This window comes from Carassius auratus, chromosome 14, assembly GCF_003368295.1.
Source record: "Carassius auratus strain Wakin chromosome 14, ASM336829v1, whole genome shotgun sequence".
NCBI classification, from domain to species: domain Eukaryota; kingdom Metazoa; phylum Chordata; class Actinopteri; order Cypriniformes; family Cyprinidae; genus Carassius; species Carassius auratus.
Genome location: NC_039256.1, coordinates 24,747,188 through 24,762,390, shown reverse-complemented (window position 1 = coordinate 24,762,390; position 15,203 = coordinate 24,747,188). Strand labels below are relative to the sequence as shown.

Below are 15,203 nucleotides of genomic sequence, written 5' to 3'. Positions count from 1 at the left end.
TTGAGGAGATGCACCGGGAGGTGTACATGTTTTAATATGTCGGAACAATGATAGCATCTGCCTTGTGGGCTTTGTGTTGTTTACCCACAACCCAGTTAGTCTGTGATCTTGAGTTTTAATTTCCACAGCAAAGAGGGAACGGGAGATCACACGTTCACGAAAAGGCAAAACATTTTTATTTCTTTTCTTTTGGTTCTCTCTCTCTTTCTTTTTTTTTTTTTTTTTTTTGAAAAAAAAATCTAGTCTACTATAAGACAATTGAAAAAAAAAAAGGGAAAGCCCCAAGAAAAGGCAAGATTAAATTATAGCAGGAGCACTGGCATACTTTTACCCAAAATCTACAGTGTAAAGCCTGTGGTCCACAAATATTTCAAACAAGACCAGGTCTGAAAATTAGATGGCGGCCAGAAGGACATTTTTCTTCTATCATGATGAGGTCACTGATTGTCTTACTGACGTAATATTGCATAATACAAGGTGTAGCCATGATTGTCGGAGCAGCACCAGAGTGCTGGTGTTAGTCAAACAGAATTAAAGGCAGAGGCCTGCTGCCCATCAGAGTCTGGTCTTCTGAGAGTCCAGTCCACATTTACCCTCAACAACTTCAGTCACTTCTTCCAATTTAGCACAAATTTAGTTTAGTTTCAACATGTCTCCAGCATCCACTCTGTTTTCTTTTGGAGATGCCGCTATTAAGAGACTGTGCTCTAGATTCATTGGATATAAATGAGGCGAGGAAGGAACGGAGGCCACAGACAGCTGACTGCATCAACTACAAATAAATACATTTTGAAAATCTACCTAAATGTCACAGAGCACACCAGCTGTGATCTGAAAAACAGTCGTGTAAGGCATCAGGCGAACGATATGTGGTCGACACAGGGTAAAAGTATGACAGCGTAAAGGCAGAAACCAAAGGACATAGCATTTATAGCACATATGCTCTGTAAAAATGGCTTTAAACACATCACAGTGAATAAGAACAGCATGATAGCTCAATCTCATAAAGCTACATTCAGATCCCCTTATATTGAAAAATAGATAAAATATGAAAGGTGTGCGGATTACATGGAATGCTTTAAATTGGAAAAATACAGCAATACACACACATACTGGAGTCTTTATGGGTAAAATTAGCCCTACATACTGCATATTTTCCCTCATTGTTACATTTGTTTAAAAAAGACTTTTCATACAGAATTTAGAAATTCAGAAAATAAATAAATTTGTGGCCATAAATTGAATCTTAGTTGTATATTATATATTTATATATATATATATATATATATATACTGTGTTCCATTTCATATGAACAAGATTATAATGGGGAAATACTTTGCAGATGATTTTGGAAATTGTCACTATGTTCTCTAGTATGTTACTATATACAAACAAAGTCTACTAGAACTGTCTCTTGGGACAGGCAATGCCCATTTCCATGAAAGCGCAGTGCTTTTAAATTTGTGTGTGGTGGAAAAATAATAACCTCTTCAGTTCTGATGGTATGAGCGGGATGAGATAATGTCATAATTCTGTATTAAAAACAGAGTGAATCATACAAATCTCCCCCTTCAAAACATCCCTTCCAAAACAAAGCATTAACCACCTAGGCACTCTTTCAGTCTTATTCCAACAGGCATCCTTTTGAAGTTCACTAAGATGGCTACATGGGAAAAAAACAAAACAAATGTTTCTCCATATTGTATGTCATAAGCAACTGTGTGTGTGTGTTTAATCCGAAAGTTAATGGTGTGGTGTTGGTTTCTTTTTGGCTTCCCACCAACACCTCCTTTGGTCCCTCTGCTGGATAAAGTCTTTGGATTTGTCTGTGGAGATGAGAAGAGACAGAAACATCTCAACTGGCACATATGGTGGGAATATCCCTGGTTGGAGAATGGCTGCTGTCCTACTGGGAGTTTAGGAGTGACGGAGAGCAGACCAAAGAGCTTTTATCATGACATCATGGTTGGTATCCCTCAGAGTTCGAATTTAGGCACCAATCACAATAAATTGGAGTAAACAACAGTCTTGGGGTCAACGCCCATTCTAAACAATCAAGAGCAATAAATTACAAATAATCTGCTCCACTGAAAAAAATATCTATTTTTTTTTCACGTGTTGGTCGATTATGTCCACATTTCCCTGCTTGGGCCACTAGTTTAGGTCTCGGCTGGTTCCGCCTTGACCTGGATGAAGTGGCATGCGGGGATCTGCATGGTGCCTGGTAATTCCTGCAGACCTTGAGAGCCTTCCAACAGCCCTTTAGCCTCAGACTCCGGATGTAGAGCCACTTCTCCTCTCACTTCTAGCTCCTCCACTGGGGTCAGGCCCTCACTATGGCTGCTGGCCAGCTGCGAGCCCACGTCTGAATGTCCGTTGAGTGTCTGACCCAGCTCTTGACCTGCACTGTTGATGATCACAGTTCTGTAGCTCAGCTCTGCCACTCCTTCCTCGAGGTCATCGCTAGGGTTGCTGTTGACCAGAGACTGGAGGTACTGCGGGTCTAGGATCTCCTCCTTCACCTGCAGGCCTTGAAGTTCACTGGGCTTCAGGACAGTGGCGATGACCGTTCCGGGCTGCTGGGCCACGACGGGCTGCCCGTTGGCATTGAGAGTGACCAGGCGGGTGATGCCATTAAGAGATCCGGCTTGGTGTGGCGTGGTGCTGATGACCCCTCCACTGGATGAGCTCAGAGTGGACACGAGGAGCTGCTGGGACTGGATGCTGTCTGTGGTCAGAGAGGCGGTCTGGATGGTGAGCACATCTTTACTGCCAGGGCTGGTGGAAGGCACAGTGTGGAGAATGACCCGAGGCGGCGAGGCATGAGTGGAACAATCCCCATTGGTCAGAACAGAGGAGAGCGGCAGGGTCTGCAGGGTGACTGGACCTCCTCCTTGAGCTCCTGACGTGAGGACCATGGGAACAGAGCCTGGCATATTTATAGTCCTGAGAGAGATAGAGGGGAATGGGGTTATAAAGCAAGAACACATTAGTTTCAGTATAAGGAGAAGGAAAAATGATATGGCAGCACTGAATTAAAGGAGCCAGCTGTGTTTTTCTGATAAACTGTGGAACACGCAAAATACGACTTTTTTTTAAGTTGAAGAAGTTAAACTTATGATACTATTGTTGTTTTATTTCTGACTAAAAATATATTACAGAAAATACAGACAAAAAAAAATTTGATATTCCGGCCACAAATTAGGAAAAGGTTCTGACAGAATATTAATTTGTGGCTATGTTGTACTAATTTTGTTCTTGTTTTAGTGAAATTGTCGCCATATTGCACTAATTCGTTTTTCTTGCTTTAATTTAATTAAACTGTGGCCATGTTGTACTAATTTGTTCCTTTGTTTTAGATAAATTACGGCCAAATTGTACTACTTTGCTCCCTTGTTTAAATTCACTTAAATCATGGCCACTTTTTACAACTACAATACTTTTCTTTTTTTTATCGTGGACAAGTTATACTAATTTGCTCCCTTGTTTTAATTTAGCTAAATCATGGTCACAGTAAACCATAATTTAACTATAACAAGGAGACAAATTCTTAATTTGAGGCCACAGTTTTTTCCCCGTGCCTTTACAGGGCTCTGTAATTTGTGTTACTGCCAAAGAAAAGTGTTACAAATTGCTCACTTATTATAAGGTCCAGTTTGGTTACGATGCTGCAGCCTAAGAATGTAGCAACCTATGTAGGCAGCAAATACAACCCATTTTGGAAAATAGCGTGCGTTTCAACTGTGGTTTTGTGTGTGTGGCTGTCTGTCTATGTAAAATGCCCCTCACCTTATGGAGTGTGTAGATGCTGGGACAGCAGCACCTTGATTTGGCTGAAGAATGTGGACGGTCTGCATCAGCTGTTCTGCTTGTTTGCCATTGCTGTTCAGCCCTGGACTCATCTCTCTCTTCACTGCCCTCATCTGTGTGCTCTTCCCCTGCGCACGTGATGAACCGCGGCTCATTGCCCGTCCATGAGGAGCGGACCGTTGCCCTCCATAGCCAGAACTGGCGTCATCCCCTTGGCTATCATCCTCATCAATGATGACCAGATCTGAAGGCATCTCCTTAAACTGGTAAACAAGCCTCTGTCCTTCAACCTTGGCCAGTATACCCCTCTGGTAATAGTACCTAAAAGAGAGCGAGAGGAAGAGGTAGGTCAGGAAAAGCAATTCCTCTGGCATGATTGGTCCCTCTGGGTGAAGTGTTTGTAACCATTGGCTCACCTGAGCGCTCTGCCCATGGTTTCGTAGTTCATATCAGGCTTGTTTTTGTGCTTCCCCCACAGCTTGGAGACAGCCTTGGAGTCCACCAGCTTAAAAATGCCCTTCTCTCTCTGCGTCCATTTGATGTATTTGGGACAGGTGTTTTTGTCTTGCAGCAAAGCCAGGAGGAACTCCCACAGGTAGATAGTATTACCTACAAGAATAAGGGTCTTTTATATTCCTCTGTCGACTCATTAAAAGTTTAGACTTATAAAAAGCTTAAACACCTTCCATATTTCACATGCGATTCCACAGGTCTTATTTAACAAGCCGAACTGGCAGAGGTGCAATTATTGTATTCTGTCTTATAACCTTAATAAATCAATTCTCCCTTTATGATAGCCCACGCCAGCCTGGAAATTAATTAGAGGGGTCTGGCACTAGATTATTCTTGTTTGTTGTGTGCTTTGTCCAGAAGTGGTTAAAAACAGCTACCCCGGCAGTGGGAGCCGGAGAGAGAACAGACCGGCGTGTCAAGGTGATGTATATGTATGCGGCCGGTCTCCTCTCTGAGCTGGGAACGGGACGCATGCATAAGGGGCTTCTATCAGGACAGCATCGATGTGCCCTCCAGCCCGCTATCACTTTTAGTTCCCTCACAAACGCAGCACTTTGAGAGCACCTCATCAATTAAGCAGCCACAGCACTGCCAGCAAAGCCCCGGAAAGAGCAGCTCATGATGCATGCGGGAGGCAGAGAAGCGATAGTTTCCAACTTTTTCTCCTTTACTACAGTGCGCCGATCCGAGGTCATGCATACCTTTGCCCTCTTTGCTCTTCTTCTTCAGTGGGAGAGTTGGGTTGGTGATGGGGGAGCAGGGCCGCACTGGTCTTGGTTTGCGCACTGCAGGATGATTGCAGGAAAATAATTACACATAAACATAAATGTAATTAATTCTATCATGAAATAAAATAAAAAAATAAAAATAAACATATGTAATATAATAAATGATGTATTTGGTTATCTTTTGAAAAAACACTAAGGTGTACACTGCCTTCTACTGGAGGATAACGGTACCTTTGCTTTTCCTGGCAGGCTTGGAAGGGTTCTTATGAGGGGTCTCATCCAAAGAGGACGTGTCCTCATCCAGGGGAACATCCATGCAGCCGTTTGAGAGCTGCTCTGGACGTAGGGAGATGTAGGTCAGCTCTGATTCCAGCATATTCCCGTATGTGTGAACTATAGAAGGGTGGAGGTCAAGTATGAGTGTGTGTTTATAAAACTGTTTGTTTAAACACAGACAGAACTGAAATGAGAAATGGTATCAGTATGTGCTAACTGACTGAAATATACTGTGTTTTAGTCTCCCCACAAACATTTCTAAAAGAAAAAAAATAACAGCACCATGTAAACAGACAGTGAGTCATCACATACTCATGCGTTTCTCATCCAGGATATTATTGGGAGATTCCATGTTCAGTAGGGCCTCAGCCGCCTCGATGGTCTCCATATTGTCCTCTCCACCTGAGACCTGGGTCTCTACTGTGGACAGAATATATTTATTAATCAAGTGACAAACACTAAGCTTTCACTATCATGGCTCTCATTTTAAATGAGCTTGGCAATGTGCTTTTCCTTAGATATTTAAAGAATAAATAGATAAAGTTATTTGTAAAGCTGTTCTTATATTATAAATTATCTTATATTATAAAAAATCTTATAAATTATAGTATTAATTTATTTAAATTATATATATAATTTATATATATTATAATTATATATATAATTTAAATAAATTAATACTTAGATGTAGGATGCATTAAATTGACTAAAAGTTACAGTAAAGACATTTTCAAATTTCTATTTTCAAATTTCTATTTCAAATAAAAGCTGTTTTTATGAAGTTTCTCTAGAGAATTCTGCCAAAAATATATATAATGGATTCAACAATAATAATTACATTAAAATTATTTCTGCAGAATTGTGTGACACTGAAGAATGGAGTTATGATGCTGAAAATCCGGCTCTGCCATTGCATGGAAAATTTGCATTGTATATTATAAATAAACAAATAAATGTGTGTGTGTGTGTGTGTGTATTCGAATAGAAAAGCATTATTTTAAATTGTATATATACAATTTATTTGGTAATATATGGTACTGTTTTTACTGCATATGTATAAATATAACCTTGATGACCAGAAGAGACTTAAAATCTTACCAACCTCAATCTTTTTAACAGTAGTGCATAAACTGTTTTAAACAGTGTTGTGGATTGTTTCGGGTGCAAAGAGTACTTTTTTCCCCATTTTCATGAAAAAGGTTTTCAAAACAAATATCATGCTGCTTGTAATTGTGGTCACTTATTGGACTCACCAGAAAGCCCCACGTCTCCCATCATGTTCTCTTCCACCACATCCTGAATGGCATCCACCATGATGCCATTAGTCACCTCATCTGCCTCCAGCCCAGAGTACACCTGCATGAGGTCGGCAGCGGGCACCTGCTCCACGATCACTGCTGGGAAAACTGAAGGGTCGTCCAGCTGTGGGAGAACAAACAGAGAGATAAATGTGCCATTGATCTAAAATCAACCGTCGTGCAATGCTTTCAGCTGAAAGACAGTAAAGTGCACCATAATTGGTTTAAAACACATAAATTTGCCCCTTCCCTGCATATGAAAGCTTCTAATCCACAATTGCCCAGGTTACTTATACTCACAGAGGCTGCAGCTAATGGCCCATTCATAATGGCTTTAACCTGAGCCGGTTCAGTCACTTGGTTGGACTCTTACTATACATCAGAATAACAATTAGACCAGAGACTAGCCTGTGCGGTATCATGTGAGTTAATGACGTGAGCGCAAACACACCACAGTTCCAGTAAGTTTCTAATAGACATGACCCTGTTTGCTCCCAAGGTCATGAGCTTCATGCCAAAAGCACCATCTCAGGCTTCCTCATTTCCACCAGCATTCCTAAGCAAGGGTGGAGATCACATTGGGGGAAAGAGGAAATAGTTGGTACTAGACTATGAAGCCACAAGAGACCTTTCCTCTTACACAGCTAACACAGCCAAAATATACCAAAAACATCTTTCTTCCACTCTTTATGTTCTCCTACTCTTATAGATAAGTCTAGAAGAATTAGGATTGTTAGTGAGAGAAATCGGAAGAAAAAAAAAACAAACAAGCCATTTCCAGGGAAAACTGGTGTTGAAGATAGCATCACTGAACGAGGGAGCTCTGTGTGTGTGTGTGTGTGTGTGTGTGTCCAACTAAATCTCATTAACTGGCTAGCAGCTCTCATTATGCCTTTGGAAGACGATATGTGCAAACAAGGATAAATGTGTCAGAATATGAGTGAACATTGACGGAGAGGGAATAATTCAAGAGAAACTGCAGTCTGATCAAAGTCTAGTGACCTTTCTTCTGACACTTGTTAGAGGACCGCTTTAATTATGCAACTGTTCATTGTGAGCTTGACAAGTGACTGCCTTTCCTCAGGGACTACATCTCATGATTTAGTCTGCCATTTTTAAAATGATTGAGAACACGTGCACACATGTGTCTGTTGTGTTATGATGCCACTAGATGGCAGCAGAATGCAGTTTATCACTTTACAGTTTTGCAAATGTGTGAAGATGACCAATATGAGAACAATAAGCAAAGCACGTTTATAGCCAAAGAAAATAATCTCACATACACACACACACACACACCCACACAAACTAATACTTAACAATAACTGATCAGTGTAATACAATACTTCAGGAATGTTTGAAATACTGTCTCTAAGATTGTGAAAGACGTATTTATCTTCCATCTTCCTTTGGCAAGATTTTCTGTTTTTGTTCCATCATCCTTGGACTATTTGCTGTTGTTATGGCATTTTCCCCAGAGACTCGATGGGTTTGGCTTTTCAAATCTCGGTTCAAGGCCAGAAAAATTCATTCAGTAGAGTTGAACACAAATTCTAAACAACTATAAACAGATTCAATGGCAACACTTGAATTTAGCTACTGTTTAATTTGGAAATAAACTACCATTTGAACATTTAGGTCTGTAAGAATTATTTTTTTTTTTAATGTTTTGGAAAGGAGTCTCTTTTGTTTCCCCGTTGCTGCATTTATTTGATCAATTACAATATAACAATAATGTTTCAAAATTTAGTTACAATTTAAAATAACTGTTTTCTGTCTACTGGCCATCTGAACGATAGAGCAAGATAATAAGTTTAGCAAGATAACGAGTTTGTAAACTGTAATTTATTCCTGTGATGGCAAAACTGAACTTTCACAATGTCACATGATCCTTCAGAAATCATTCTAATATGCTGATTTGCTGCTCAAGAAACATTTAATATCATCAATGTTGATAACAGTTGTGCTGCTTAGCGTTTCTGTAGAAATTTGATACTTCTTAAAGTATAATAAAATAAATAAATAAATCTTACTGACCCCAAACTTTGAAATGGTTGTGTACACCAAACAAACTTTTGATTTTAGCATGTCGTTTATCATTTACTTGGAGAAGAGTTTTAACTAGACTAGACAGACCACAAGCCCTGACTGCTTAGTAAGCAGGAAACTTAGTCTTGCTCTGTGCATCTGTCAACGTCCTCCCTCTCATCCTGCTTTACTGGAGAACTACAGACGTCAGATATCAGGATTATGCAAAAAACGTTGGTGATCGGTTTACATAGCCTCTATTATATTACCTGACAAGTAAATGCAAAATAGCAGAACAAGCCTGCATGAGTCTATACAAAGTTGAATTTCAGAAGTTATTGCATAAAATCCATGCTGTTTGTCAACAGACCAATTTATGCATTTATAAGCATGGCATAAAATCAGCTAAATAGCTCTGCCATATAAATGTAAGATTCCAGTGTTAATACAGCTCTTCATATGCCAGTATCTCAATCGTGCACATTAGTAAAAATAAAACCCAAAGACTGCCATAAAGCTGTAGCTGTAATATCCCCCCCCCCCCCAATAATCAACCACATTTCTAAAACATCAGATAAAGAGCAGTCATTTGCATAGTTGAGTTCCGTGTTCCTTCTGTCTGCATAAACCTGATAGCATGCGGTGTGTTCCACAGTTATACTCTCTTCTGCTTTACCTAATGCCAGACGTGATGCTAACCCACTGATGCAATACAAGACCCTCACTTGCAATGTCGGGGACAATACAACTGTGTATTAAGCAGGCATCATGCAACAGGTTTTCAGCGATGAGAAATTAATCTGTTGACCACTAAAGCTGCACAATGTCACGCCAATGCAGCCATTGGACATGTATAATGTTGAGAGAGGAGCAAAGAGAAGTTATGCAAACCTGGCTTACATAAAAGAAGATTTAACATACTGTGGAAGCACCAATACAGTCAGTGATAACATGCATGTAAAAATGCTTTAATACAAAAAAAAAAAAAAAAAGAGCATTTGTTGAATAAAGGTGGACACACAAAGAAACACTGGCAGCCAAACTTCATGTAAGTGGATTGAAGAAATGTAAAGATCAATATCTGACATACACTACCATTCAAATTTAGCTCACTATTTGCTCACCAAGGCTGGAACTATTTGATAAAAATGCAGTAAAAATAGTAATATGCTTATTTGTTGGTCAATAAACTTTTCTTTTTATAATCAATATTGAAAACAGTTGTGTTGTTCATACTTTTTTTTTCAACTGTATTCATTTGAAACAGAAATCTTTTGTAAGATTATAAATGTATTTACTTTCTATGATCATTTGAACGAGTCCTTGCTGAATAAAAGTTGTGCTTGTTTATATAGTAGCGATGAGATGTTTGATTAATTAGAGTTAAGAAAAGCTCTATGTTGTTATACACAAAATGACTTAAGTAGGAGTTGTCTGTGCCTACTAAACTAATTAAGCCAACTGATATGATTCCTGTGTTTGGTATCTCTCATCCAATATATTGTTATGCTCAAAATTAATTTCAGAAAGTATTAATCATGTAATTTCACTTTAAAATACTATGCTGAGTTGTAGTCATCCTGTATTTGATATAGTCACAAGTGGAATTAAAGGTTTATTAAAATTTAAAACTCACAACCATCAAATTATAGGGTGATTCCACTATTTTGTACTGAAAAATAAGAGGATTACTAAAAATACAAGTATCGGTATTAGTGAGAACCAAAACTACAGTAGGTGTCAATATTTGCATGCACTCAATCTCTAAAATATTGCATGTGCATCCCTATTTTATACAACCAAACATCTAATTGAACTTGAATGCACAATAATATGCAGATCAAAAATCAGCCCATTCTGAAAACCTGACTATGCAAGAAAACCCTGTTTATACAAGAAATTATTTTGTTTTGACATCAACAGTAATGCCCATGAGGCATGCGCCTACTAAATAAGCCACTAGAATGTTGGTGAAGGTGTTTACATACAAAGTGAAACTGGGGTAATGGGTAAAAATCTAGTTGTGCAAGTTTTTTTTTTTTTTTTATTAAAAAGTAAACAGCCTTTAGCAGGTTGTTACACGTTATGTTGTTTTAGGTTAATAAGATAATCAGTATAAGATTGTGGATATATATGCACTCAGCGACTCTGGGAATCTGGATCTAGTACTTCTGCTTCTGCTGTGTGCAGTAGCTGAACTCTGACACAATGGCTTAATATCATTTCCCTCCCATTACATGTCGACTTGACTTATGGGAATAATTATTGACTCTAGGTTCACTATGGCTAATCATTACAGGCCACACAAGCAGCTGGACACATTTCACAGCACCCATGTTTGGAAAACCCTGCATACACAGTGAGAAGTGTCAAAGTTTGTTTTGCACAGTCCCCGAAAAAGCAGCTCTATTGTTATAAGTGGGAGTCTAAAGATATCTGAGACTGTGGGGTGACCGGTAGAGCTTATTTATGATGGTGTGGTAATAGAGTAAGGGGATTTAGAGAGTGACTAAGAAGCCAGTGTCGTTTCAAACAATAGTACACTTCTGGGTGGAACAGGACTTGTCTTCCACGCTGCAACAAGTTGAGCAGGTTAGGCCTGAATCTAGCTTTCAGTTCTCTTTCAGTCTATAAGAGAAGAAGCATGGGGTTGGATATAAGACCTTTCACACTTGATCCATTCATCTGACTGCACAAACACACACTTAAGATGAAGATCGGGTTTCTGGAGTCATCTGAACTCAGACAGAATATAGACAGAACAAACCAAAACACATAAGCATGAAAGCATGCTTGCATACGCACATACTATACAGTGGCCTAGAATTATGAAATTTGCCACAATTTAATATGTATGAAAGTATTTAAACAGCCTAATAAAAAAAAATAAAAAAAACTCGGGTTTAAAAATGTGAAATGGTAAATACGCTAACATTTAAAAGTTTGAGAACAGTAATATTTATTTTTAAATAAATTAATACTTTTATTCAGCAAGGACATGTTAAATCAAGCATGTTTAGTGTCACAGAATATTTCTATTTAAAATAAATCAAGTTCTTCTGAAGTTTTTAAAATTAAGAGAAAACTGAAGGAAGAAAGTCACGGAAATCAGTTTCCATAAAAAAGCATGTTTTTTTTGAGCACCAAATGTGCAAATTAGAATGATTTCTGAAGGATCATGTGACAAATCTAGCTTGAAAGGAATAAATATTTAAGTTCAAATATGAAAGAGCTATTTTAAATTGTAATAACCTTTTCATAAACACACTGTGGTTTTGATCAAATAAATGCAGCCTTGGTGAGTACAAGATAAAAGATACAATTGACATGACTTAAAACACAACTTGACTTGAAACAGTGACCTCTGGACCAGTTTGTAAAAAACAGCTCAGAAAAGTGAAGTTCTGTGAGAAGCATTTGTATCCAGATGCCACTTTTTCTGATATTTTGTATCTGAAGCAATGCAATTCAGACAAGTGTTCAGATACTTTCTAGGGCCACTGTATGTAACATACCTAGGTGTCCTGAGGCTTAAATGCTACTTTTATTCACAACCAGGTCATAAAAGAATACAAACACACAGAGTTCAGACTGACTGGCTATTCCTACATCTCAGTCTTTCCATCTGTGCACTGCCAGCAACCCACACAGTCATCTCTCAGCCCTCTCCTTGCACTCTTAATTTTCCACCTTCATCCCTCCCTTGCCTTCATGCCCAGCATCAAAGGCACAGACCTCCAAAAACCCAAATCGCCTCATTGAGACCTGGCCTTTGATGCTGAATGGACAAAGACAGTTCTTAAGGATAAATAAACTACAAGTTGACGTGCATAATAACGAATATTCCTTGCACCAAAATCAGGGTTTTCGGGTCAAGGATGAAGAGCGGTTTCGTAGAAAACAACAAACGTGTCTGTGATGTATGTACCTGATTGATTTCATCCATCCCATTACTGGCGAACTCGAAGACAAGCTCGCTGGACTGGACCGCAGTGGTCATGGTGTTGTAGGGAGAGAAAGGGTAGGACACAGGCTGACAGGCAGAGGGTTCCTACCCCTCCACACACTCCCTGGACCGCTTCGCTCCACACCACACCCCTCGGCACAGGAAGCACTCTGAGGCAGGAACACTGCTTTCACAAAACGAGAGGCACTGTTAGGTAATAACAGAGTTCCCTTTTTTGGTCCTGCACGCTTCAGATTTTTTTCCTCCAGATGACAGTTGAGTGGCAGAGGACTGCGTGATGGAGAAGGATTCTTCTCACTCCAACTGCGTCTGGGGCATCTAAACCTTCAACAGAGAAACAGAGGAAAAGGAACATTAGGAAACTGCGACTGAGCAAAGTGGACTGTGTCATATCATCCGAGAGAGAGAGAGAGAGCTGGGATGGCCGGACGAGCCTGAGACGGTACCGTTGGGACTGAGACAAGGGGCTAATTTTCTGACTCTATGAAGCGTTCGCTTACTGCTGGAGAGACTTTCGACTCGCCAAACTCATTTTTGGCTTCGAACCACACAAAGCTGCCCCAAAGTCAGACTCTGAGAAAGTCTGGCCAGGCACAATGAAAATGAGCGAGTGTAAAATAAAATATACTTTCTAGCAAATTCATCACTGGCCACTTAACTCACTTTAACTCTTAACAATTCTCACTTTGACTCCTGTTTACCCTCTGAAATCTGAGAACTGTTGCTTTAAAATATATTAATTAAAATATTTAAAAGCTATTTAAAAACTGACACTGATCATAAAAAAAATATATATATATATATATATATATATATATATATATATATATATATATATAAAATTTAATATAGAATTTAAATTATATATATATATATATATATATATATATATATATATATATACACACATATTTCATAATGAATATAATTTTTCATACTGTACATTTTAATGTCTAAATGTCTAAATTCACATTTAAAACCTTTCATTTTAGCTTTATTTAGTTTAGTTTTTAATTTATATATTGCATTCACATTATTCTTTTTTGCAGATAAACAGATCAACATAAATCAAAAAAAACTACGAGACACTTAAGTGTACTGTGATTCTGAGTGACTGGTTTAATTCATCAAGGTTCAGATGTAATAAGTGAACCTCTTCAGTGGCAGTGTGGAGGAAGGGGAGGGGCATGGATTGCCACAGGATATGAGATCAGCCAGCCTGATCAAAGGGGTACTGTAAACAAGGTTGGGTTATCAGTCACATGAGTGAAAAAAGGCCCAGAACACACCCTCATCCAAAGTCCACATCCACTCCTCATACTAAATCCAGCTAAACTACAGAAACTCAAAAACACAAGAAACACAGGACGCTGAGAGTAAAGAGTACCCTCTGTCTGGCCCTGAGGCGGCAAGGAGGAACAGGAGGGGCTGCAGTCTGGTTAAAGATTAAACGAGAGCAGTGGGGGGAGGAGAGGTGGTTTGGCCGAACCAATAAAGGGGGTATAAAATGGCAGCAGAGCAGCCCATGTCTCCTCAGTGGCAGGGTGGGGCTTGTTTGCTTTGAAAGGACAGTATGTCAACAAGCGCATACCAGGCTGAATTGTGTCTGGGGAGTTGGGGTTGTTGGGGTGGGTGGGTAAAGTGTATAATGGGGGCAGATAGAGAGAATAGGAAAGATAGGCCCATGTGGGTGGCACGGAGGTCAAACAAATGTCCTGTTTAGCTCGGACTGTGCCCAAGATCCCTGTAGCAGCTGGAGTCCCATAGTCAACATGGAGATATGGCCTTGTCTCTCCAGAAGAGCGAGGAACAGGGTGAGGTAAGGTATGCCATGACAGAGAGGCCCAGCCTATTATTACCACTAACCAGATGGCCCCCCAAGATCCCTTCAGCCCTGCCTCCCTTCCCACAGCATGGGGCTAACATCTGGAGCACCCTGCTGAAGCTTCCCTCTCCCTGGCTTTGGTCAAGACAAGCTCTTTGAACCAATTATTTATTTTCTTGCCAACACAATGCTCTGGGAGTTGCTACATGGTTGCTAGGGTGTTCTGGGTGGTTACATCAAAATAAAAGAATTTGATCAAGCCTTCTAGGTAAGGTATATTAAAAGAGATATTAAAATTATATCCTAAACCAATAATAACTGTATGACAGATAACCAAGAAATGGCTCTTATTATAATTCAAAATTATTTTGTCTAAATAAGATTTATTTTTAAAGAAAATGTATTTACATTATAATGCACAGTATAAAATATGGAAAATCATTTTGAGATTTGCTGAGATTACATTTGTTAATAGATGAGCCTGTAAAATGAAATATCCAATATCGGCCCATTCATAATATAGACTACAGTTGAACATTTTGGAGCCGATAAGATTTTTTGTGATTTTGAAGTCTCTACAGTAAATATAGTTACAAATAGTAATAATATTTCACAATATTACTGTTTTGACATAATATTGTGATGTTATAAATGTGTTTACCATCAATTTTGCTCTGTTTAACGCAACAAAATATATCTATCTATCAGCCAATTATTATTTTTTTTTCAATTAAACCTTCTTTTCTAGATGCTTAAGT

General features: G+C 39.0%; 1 protein-coding gene across 6 annotated transcripts in view; it reads right to left on the bottom strand.

Annotated features, from left to right (window-relative positions):
• Positions 1 to 15,203, bottom strand: part of LOC113114117 (ETS-related transcription factor Elf-1-like) — a 39,760-nt gene continuing 24,557 nt past the window's right edge. For 3 of the 6 annotated variants that reach the window (XM_026280869.1, XM_026280868.1, XM_026280870.1), the window contains exons 2-9: positions 12,582 to 12,944; positions 6,581 to 6,749; positions 5,640 to 5,747; positions 5,283 to 5,444; positions 5,025 to 5,108; positions 4,227 to 4,419; positions 3,790 to 4,131; positions 2,160 to 2,946 (exon numbers count right to left, since the gene is read on the bottom strand). In XM_026280869.1, coding sequence (XP_026136654.1) covers positions 2,160 to 2,946; positions 3,790 to 4,131; positions 4,227 to 4,419; positions 5,025 to 5,108; positions 5,283 to 5,444; positions 5,640 to 5,747; positions 6,581 to 6,749; positions 12,582 to 12,653 — 1,917 coding nt within the window. In that variant the 5' untranslated portion in view covers positions 12,654 to 12,944. Of the gene's footprint in view, positions 2,947 to 3,789; positions 4,132 to 4,226; positions 4,420 to 5,024; positions 5,109 to 5,282; positions 5,445 to 5,639; positions 5,748 to 6,580; positions 6,750 to 12,581; positions 12,945 to 15,203 lie in introns of those variants that run through there. The other 3 variants (XM_026280872.1, XM_026280871.1, XM_026280873.1) reach the window with 3 other exon arrangements.